The 9,683-nt window shown below is 41.2% G+C and overlaps 1 protein-coding gene across 2 annotated transcripts in view; it reads left to right on the forward strand.

Annotated features, from left to right (window-relative positions):
* LOC130193288 (copine-1-like) overlaps nt 1–9,682 on the forward strand; it is a 37,575-nt gene extending 27,893 nt beyond the window's left edge. The window contains exon 5 of one of the 2 annotated variants that reach the window (XM_056413760.1): nt 8,520–9,682. In XM_056413760.1, coding sequence (XP_056269735.1) covers nt 8,520–8,522 — 3 coding nt within the window. In that variant the 3' untranslated portion in view covers nt 8,523–9,682. The remainder of the gene's footprint in view (nt 1–8,519) is intronic. The other variant, XM_056413757.1, reaches the window with a different exon arrangement.
* Nucleotide 9,683: the final 1 nt, after the last annotated feature.

The following is a 9,683-nucleotide window of genomic DNA, read 5'->3' on the forward strand; positions in this document are numbered from 1 at the left end:
ACAGTCCTGTATATACTGGATTTAATTAGTTTTTTATTCATTTCATTTGTTTTATATTATTTCTTTTTTTCATTTTAGAATTCAGCTGTGTTTATATATATATATACAGGACTGTCTCAGAAAATTAGAATATTGTGATGAAGTTCTTTATTTTCTGTAATGCAATTAAAAAAACAAAAATGTCATGCATTCTGGATTCATTACAAATCAACTGAAATATTGCAAGCCTTTTATTCTGATTTATTGCTGATTATGGCTTACAGCTTAAGAAAACTCAAATATCCTATCTCTAAATATTAGAATATCATGAAAAAGTATACTAGTAGGGTATTAAACAAATCACTTGAATTGTCTAATTAACTCGAAACACCTGCAAGGGTTTCCTGAGCCTTGACAAACACTCAGCTGTTATAAATCTTTTTTTTTACTTGGTCTGAGGAAATATTAAAATTTTATGAGATAGGATTTTAGAGTTTTCTTAAGATGTAAGCCATAATCAGCAATATTAAAAGAATAAAAGGCTTGCAATATTTCAGTTGATTTGTAATGAATCCAGAATGCATGACATTTTTTTTTTTTAATTGCATTACAGAAAATAAAGAACTTTATCACAATATTCTAATTTTCTGAGACAGTCCTGTATATATAAGATATATACTTTATTAGTCCCCAAGGGGAAATTAGTTCTCTGCATTTAACCCATCCTTTGTTATTAAGGAGCAGTGGGCTGCAGTGATGCGCCCGGGAAGCAACTGTGTATATGTGTATATATATATATATGTGTATTTATATGTATGTGTATATATATATATATATATATTCACAAATCCCATCAACCATTCTGTGAATCTCGCCAAACCTCCCTACCAGGGGGGGGTGTGAGGGATTCTTATGGCAGAGACACACGAGGTGACTCAAACCGAACCCCCCGCCACCTGCAGAAGGTGTAGGTGATTCTACACCCGGGAAAGTGTAGGAAAATAGCCTACAAACCCCCCCCCGTGTGTCGGCAATGGCCGACACTCAGGGGAGGGCAGGCAAATCCCTAGAACCTTCGCCAACTGCCTTCTCCGGGACTCACAGATCCGCCCCACTCCTTTCAATGAAGGAGCAGTGCCGTCTGCTGGAAATCACTAGTATTACATAGTCTGGTTCGCTGCTCCGTGACGTCACAGGTGACTTCAAAGCACAGAACCCTGGACCCCCTGTGCTCGGGTCTCACCTGGACCCCCTGTGCTCTGGTGGGTTGAGTGACGTCACAATGCTCGCTTCAAAGACTTCTCTATGGTAGTTCCGATGCGATATATCTTTGGCCACAAGTCTTTGGGGGCGCTGTTTCCCCCCTGGACACGAGGCAAAGAGACCCCGTATGTTCCCCTTTGAGTGGCAGTGTTGCCAGGTCCGCCGTTTTCCCGCGGAATTGGGCTACTTTTGAAGTGTTGCCGCGGGTTGAATTTTTTGTCCGCTGGTTCGGGTAGACCTATTTTGCATGCAAATTACATGAATATCTTTAACCCTTGTGTTGCCTTAGGGTCATTTTGACCCGAATCAATATTACACCCTCCTGTTACCTTTATATTTACTCACATATTTTACCCTTTGGGTTCAATTTGACGCCAGCAATGAAAACCTCCAGAAAATTATTAGAATTAATATTGTTTTCCAAGTTTAAGTGTGAGGCACTTTATGTTTGTTTGTTGACTACCGAAAGAACACCGACATTAAACATTGAATGGGGTCAAATTAATCCTAAGGGAGGGTGTAATATTGATTCGGGTCAAAATGACCCTAAGGCAACACAAGGGTTAAATAAAAATCCATATTTTAAATGAAATAATTTATTTATACCCAAATCCTACCAAACTGACTCCAGATCAGCACATACACATTTTATTTATGATAATATACTGTATCTAATTACACAAGGCCATTTTAGGACCTAGGTGAAATAACTGTTTAGGGAATACTGCTTTTAATGCTGGCATACTAAACATTTGGTGTTACTTTGTAGATATTACAATACATTTGGCAATGATAGCAATGCTGTTGGACTTTAAAAGCAGTGTATATGGTTTAGCACGGGCATATTTTGAGTTCTGATATTGGGCTGGTTTTTGGGCTGGTTTTATTGGCCATTGGGCTGGTTTTGGGCTGGTTTTGATTGGCCATTGGGCTGGTTTTGTCACACAGACCTGGCAACCCTGTCCCCTGGTGGACAGAGGAATGTGGGAGAGTAGTGAAAGAAAGAAACAAAGCTCTTAAGCTATTAAAAAGAACGCATAACTTCCAGAATCCGATCCAGTACAAACGAGTGCAGGCAAGAGTACGGGGAACCATTCGGAAAGCAAAAAGGGAAAGCTGGAGGAATTACTGTCGTAGAATTGGGAGATCAACACCTGTGGGAGAGATTTGGGGGATGGAGAGGGTAAATTAGGGAGGGAAAGGACACGGTCGGCTCATCCTGGTGCTCTGGAAAGAAGAGACAATACTAATAGTTCAATGGATGCCCCATTTACTTTGGAAGAGGTTAAAAGGGTGATAGAAAGAGCCGGATTGACATCACCAGGGAAGGATGAAATATGTTATATAATGCTGAAGCAGTTGGGTAGGTTAGCAATGACGAAATTGGTATTTTATAATAAAATTTGGGAAATGGGGAGACTTCCTAGATCATGGAAAGAAGCTGTGATTATTCCAATCAGGAAACCGGGCAAAGATTCATCAAATCCAACAAATTATAGACCCATAGCACTAACCTCTCATGTAGGTAAAATTATGGAGAGAATGATAACCGGGAGATTAAGCTATTATATGGAGACCAGGGGAATGATAACACCTCATCAAAGTGGATTTCGGAAAGGTAGAGGAACTATGGACCCAATTATTTGTTTAGAGACGGAAATCAAAAAAGCCCAGGTAAATAAGGAGTCAGTGATGGCGGTGTTTTTTGATGTGGAAAAGGCATATGACATGGTTTGGAAGGAAGGGTTGATGATTAAGTTGAATATTATGGGAATAGGGGGCAGAGTATACAATTGGATTAAAGACTTTTTACTTGACAGAGTTATCCAAGTCAGAATTGGGACAGCACTATCGAGAAGATACCCGGTGGAGAATGGTACACCTCAGGGTAGTGTAATCAGTCCAATACTGTTCTTCATCATGATAAATGATGTGTTCCTTCGAGTTCAGAGTGATATTGGACGATCCCTATTCGCAGATGATAGAGCGTTGTGGAAGAACATAAACCATATTAAAGGGAAGGTACAAGAGGCCGTGAATGAAGTAGAAAGATGGTCTTATGCATGGGGATTCAAGTTTTCTGTGGGGAAAACTAAAACAATCTGCTTTACTAGGAAGAGAGGAGTGGTTACTCAGCTAAAGCTATATGGGCAAATTCTTTAACAAGTGAAAGTTTTTAGGTTTCTAGGGGTGTGGTTCGATGATAAGCGACCATGGAATGAGCAGATTCAGATGATAGTTAGGAAATGTAAAAATATTTTAAATGTGATGAGGTGTCTAACCGGGTCGGAATGGGGAGCCAGCAGGCCTGCAATGAAGAATATTTATATTGCGCTGATGAGATCAGTTTTTGATTATGGGTGTATAGCGTTTGGAACTGCGGCAAAAACGTTACTAAAAAAAGTTGGATGTGTTGCAATCTCAGGCTATGAGACTTTGTTGTGGGCTTTGAGAACAAGTCCTGTGTCTGCTCTCCAGGTGGAGGTGGGTGAGATGCCGCTGCATTTGAGATGTAAACAATTAATGTTGAGCTATTGGGCCAATCTGAAGGGCATTCCGTGGACAAGCAGCCAACCACAAAGGGGCTCATGCCGTGTTGGGAAAGCGAAAAGGACAAACGGGGATGCTTTGCGTGGAGTAGTGGACAATTTGCAAGGGAGATTGGGTTTAATCAGATAAAATTCACTGCTACCGTGTCGCTATCGGTAACACCTCCTTGGTTATTTTCCTCAGTATTAGTTGATCCATTTTTTCTCACTCTGAACAAAACCCAAGCACTTAAAAACATTGATAATATTGCAGGAATGGTGGAGGATAGGCTAAAGACGACATATAAATCATTTACTCCGGCATACACGGATGGATCGAAAGATCCTAGTACAGGTAGAACCGGTTTTGCGGTCACCAGCCCATCTTTTCGTTATGAAGTAAAACGGAGATCGTCAGACCATCTGTCGGTGTATACAGTCGAGACATTGGCCATTCTAGCAGCACTACAGTGGGTGGAGGAGGTTCAGATAAGTAAGGTCATCATTTGTTCGGATTCCAGTTCAACATTATTGTCATTACAATCACTCACATCTAACAGCAGGCAGGACTTAATCAATGAAATACACGAAGCACTTTTCCGTCTTAATCATATGGGTATTTTGGTAGCATTCATGTGGGTGCCGGCACATAGAGGGGTAAAGGGAAATGAAGCAGCAGATAAACTAGCAAAGCAAGCATTGGAATGTCAGAACAAGAAGGACATTTTATTTAGCAAATCAGAAGCTAAATCACTAATAAAAATAAACATTATTAAGGAATGGCAGCACAGTGGCAGGAGGCACAGGAAGACATCTGTATACTATTCAGAAGGATGTTAACAAGGGGAGGACAACAATATTTAGCACGAGAGAAGAAAACATATTGACTAGACTCAGGATTGGACATACAAAGCTAAACAAAACAATTAATTAAAAAACACCCAACCGGACTGTGCGAGTACTGCAAGACAGCAGAAACGGTGGATCATGTCATGTGGCATTGCCAGAAATTTAGAAACGAGCGAGGCAGGTTGAAGAGGAGGCTGGCAGTAGGAGGGGTGCAATTGAGGGATGCATTATCCTTGGGGGCAGGAAGGGTGCTGCAGTATCTGAAGGAGACAGGGTTGAATAAAAGAATTTAGGGCACTGAAGTTGACAGGGCTCCCTTCTTAGTTTAGTTTATTTTAATTTTTAATTTTTTAATTTTCTTTTCTTTTTGAGGGGATAAAGTGCTAGATATTTCTAGTTTGCAAAGAAAGGCAGTAGGTGGCGGTAATGCACCAGTTTGGATGCCAGCCACCTAAAAACAAAAAGAAGAAGAAGAAGTGCATATCAGAGCATAAACCAAGCCATGAAGTTCAAGGAATTATCTATAGACCTCCGAGACAGAATTGTATCGAGGCACAGATCTGGCGAAGGGTACAGAAAGATTTCTGCAGCATTGAAAGTCCCAATGAGCACAGTGGCCTCCATCATCCGGAAATGGAAGAAGTTTGGAACCACCAGGACTCTTCCTAGAGTTGGCCGCCCAGCCAGACTGAGCGATCGGGGGAGAAGGGCCTTAGTCAGGGAGGTGACCAGGAACCCGATGGTCACTCTGACAGAGCTCCAGCGTTGTTCTATGAAGAGAGGAGAACCTTCCAGAAGGACAACCATCTCTGCAGCACTCCACAAATCAGGCCTGTTTGGTAGAGTGGCCAGACGGAAGCCACTCCTCAGTAAAAAGCACATGACAGCCCGCCTAGAGTTTGCAAAAAAGCACCTGAAGGACTCTCAGACCATGAGAAACAAAATTCTCTGGTCTGATCAAACAAAGATTGAACTCTTTGGCCTGAATGCCAAGCGTCATGTCTGGAGGAAACCAGGCACTGCTCATCACCTGGGCAATACCATCCCTGTTTTTCAGCGCGAGGAACTGGGAGACTAGTCAGGATTGAGGGAAAGATGAATGCAGCAATGTACAGAGACATCCTGGATGAAAACATGCTCCAAAGCGCTCTGGACCTCAGACTGGGGCGACGACTCATCTTCCAACAGGACAACGACCCGAAGCACACAGCCAAGATAACAACGGAGTGGCTTCGGGACAACTCTGTGAATGTCCTCGAGTGGCCCAGCCAGAGCCCTGACTTGAACCCGATTGAACATCTCTGGAGAGATCTGAAAATGGCTGTGCACCGACGCTCCCCATCCAACCTGATGGAACTTGAGGGGTTCTGCAAAGAAGAATGGGAGAAACTGCCCAGAAATAGGTGTGCCACGCTTGTGGAATCATACCCAAGAAGACTTGAGGCTGTAATTGCTGCCAAAGGTGCTTCAACAAAGTATTGAGCAAATGCTGTGAATACTTATGGACGTGTTATGTTTTCGTTCTTTCTTTTTAATAAATGTGCAAAAATTTGCAAAAAACAATTTTCACTTTGTCATTATGGGTTGTTGTGTGTAGAATGTTGAGGAAAATAATGAATTTAATCCATTTTGGAATAAGGCTGTAACATAACGTGGAAAAAGTGAAGCGCTGTGAATACTTTCCGGATGCACTGTATATACACAGTATTAATAAGAGATATATATGTTTCCCGAAACATCAGCACCATCATTTGTTATAATGAGGAAATGAGAAAAATTAAATGAAACCAAATGCATCCAAATATTATATATATATATTTATTTTAAATAAAAAAAATAAAAACTGGTCTGCTCTGAGAGCCCAGATATATTGGTTTTCCAGTAGCATAAGCATGCTTCTGTTTACCACGTCAGAGACGGCACAATGAGCTTCCAGAGCATCTGTCCTCGCTGTGATTAGAAGTCCTGGACCCTCTGGTTCCGTTGGGTTGTGGTGTTACTGGAGAAAATATCTGATTGGCTTTCCCAGCACAGCAGGGACAGGACTGTCTCAGAAAATTAGAATATTGTCATGAGTTTATTTTTTGTACGTAAAAATAAACAAAATGTCATGCATTCTGATTCATTACAAATCAACTGAAATTGGTTTTATTCTGATTTATTGCTGATTATGGCTTACAGCTTAAGAAAACTCAAATATCCTATCTCTAAATATTAGAATATCATGAAAAAGTATACTAGTAGGGTATTAAACAAATCACTTGAATTGTCTAATTAACTCGAAACACCTGCAAGGGTTGCCTGAGCCTTGACAAACACTCAGCTGTTATAAATCTTTTTTTTTACTGAGGAAATATTAAAATTTTAGATAGGATTTTTTTCATAATGCCATTATCAATATTAAAAAGGCTTGCAATATTTCAGTTGATTTGTAATGAATCCAGAAATGACATTTGTTTTAATTGCATTACAGAAAATAAAGAACTTTATCACAATATTCTAATTTTCTGAGACAGTCCTGTATATGCCTGAAGGGTTTATTCACAGCATGATGTATGCGGCCTGATCCCTTCCCACAGCCCACTCTTCATTGTGTAACATACTCAACCCAATTTAGAGAGGAGGTGGTGTGAGTGGACAGGTTTCCAGGGAAACTACATCTGATTTAGCTTCCAGCTCGTCTCAGACCTGACGGTGTGAACCGCTCAGTGGGCACAAAGTCAAATGTACATTGATGTACTGTCTGACTATGATGTTGGCTAACATGAATCCTTGCTGGTGCAACCCAGCCTTAGTCTCCTCCTTTGTCAAACTCAGATGTTGTCGCTCTTATTATAAACAAATCTGTTGGATGACCAATGAGGAACTACTTTAATCTTTTCTTAGCTCATGGGAAGAACCTTTCGTCTCATGTCGCCCTGATGTGTTCCCTTTAGTCCTCATGACATTTCAGTTCCGTAGGACAAGCCATCGTCCTACTCTCCCTTGTGAAAAGCTTTCTTATCTCTGGATGTGTGCCTAATTATTTTCAACAAAGCCGTGACCCCTTTCTTCCCAGTAGCGATAGACTTACATCCAAGCTTCATTTTATTTCCAAGGTCTTGGAAAAGGTTGTAGCCTATGTAAACAAGCTGTGAACGTCTTTGACAGCTATGAAATCTTTGATTTTTTAAAAGTCTTTCCTGTTGTAGCTTGAAGCCCAGTAGCTACTGGAACACCTCATCTCAGTTTCAAATTATATTTTAGTCTGCGGTGATGCTTAGGATTGTCAGTTTGATGAAAATAAGGTTCAACATCAGACATGCTAAAGCTAACTAGGCTGAAGCTAACGGTAGGCTAATGCTAACGATAGCAAGTCGGGATGACTGGCCTGCTGATGACCAGCGTCGTCTTTCAACCAGAGGATCGGCGGTTTGATCCCTGTCTCTTCTAGTCCGGTCATTTTGTCCTTGGCAAGTCTCCCGTAGCTGGGTGTAGCCTATGAATGATGAGTTAGTCCTCATGGGCAGTTGGCAGAGAACAGTGAACACCTTCTTTTTACAATAGTAACGTGTTGCACATCCCCAAACATGGTTAAACTGTGTGCCCCACACTTGACTTCAATTAAAATATAAGGAAAGTTGATCGTAGGCACACAGAGACAACATTGAATAAATGTGTGTTTCGATGTTAAAAACATGATGTTGATTTAATGGCTTTTATTTCAACGTAGGCCCTATAGCTACACTTTGACTGCTGTGGAGAACTTTGTGTCCACTACTCAATGTTGAAATAACAATTTTTGCTATCGGTGCTATCTTTTGCTCAGAGTTATGACCCAGAAAAGAAGGAGTGTGATAGTGATTGATTATGAAATGTCCCCAAAAGTGACTTCAGTCAACGTGTGTGTGTGTGTGTTAGTGAACTGAGCAGGATGGACGGTGTTCCTCTGAGGATGCCACAGGGTGCATCACAGCAAGTCCAAGAAGACGTGCATGTGATCGTCCCTGATTATCTCACCAGACTGCAGGACACAGAGGTGAGTGGTTCGTGACAAACAGACTAACCTGCGTGTATCCCACTCTGTGCTCATGCTCTCTCCTGCAAAGACACAATCCCGAACTGTTTAACTGTATTTTGCTTCTCTGCTTCATCGGCAGAAAGAAACCCAAGTTCTCAAAGATGCTCGAATGAATATGAATATCAACACATTAACTATGTGGAATATGAAAGGGGTTGTTTTCAGTGATAAACGCAACGATAATATGAGCTGAATCTGCAACTCATGTTGGCTTTCCAGATCTTTAGAGTGAGTCTATTTCATTGCTAACAGCTTAAGAGACAGATGTGTCTCTCAGGAGTTAAAAAAGACCAACAATTGAGCTAAAAGAGAGAGAATATTGGATTTTTTTATCATCAAAACAATCATGTTGCTCTGTGATGTAAATGTTTCAATAAGCAACTATTTGAGAACAAGCTCACATATCTAAAAGATGATAATATGTCATTGCTGTGTTCACTTCTTGTTTCTACTGCAACAAAGTGGACCAACAATGAATTGATGCAGACTTGAGTTGAGTAATTAGGACTTGTGACTCAACTTGTCATTAACCTGTGAATGATCTGAGTGAACCCATGGCCTTCCCTTCAGCATCGCCCACAGCACACACTGTGAATGTTTCGCTTCTGACTGAGAGAATTGCTTCTGACTGAGAGAATTGCTTCCAATTTCAGTCCGGGAGGCAGACACAGTCACCTCGTTTAAGAGTAGACTTAAGACCTTCCTCTTTGACAGAGCTTATAGTTAGGGCTGAATCAGGTTTGCCCTGGTCCAGCCCCTTGATATGCTGCTATAGGCTTATAGCTGCCGGGGGACGTTTTAGGATGCACTGAGTACCTATCTCCTTTTTTTTCTCTCCTTAAGGATGAATTTTCATCTCTCAATCACACGTTACTAACTCTGCTTTCTCCCCGGAAGTCCTTTTGACTTTACGTCTCATGGGGTCATCGGACCCTATGAGACGGCATAGATCCATTTAGCCTGATGGATCGTCTGGGTCGTGGAATTCCTGCTCATGACTACGC

Source organism: Pseudoliparis swirei, chromosome 4 (genome assembly GCF_029220125.1).
Source record: "Pseudoliparis swirei isolate HS2019 ecotype Mariana Trench chromosome 4, NWPU_hadal_v1, whole genome shotgun sequence".
NCBI classification, from domain to species: domain Eukaryota; kingdom Metazoa; phylum Chordata; class Actinopteri; order Perciformes; family Liparidae; genus Pseudoliparis; species Pseudoliparis swirei.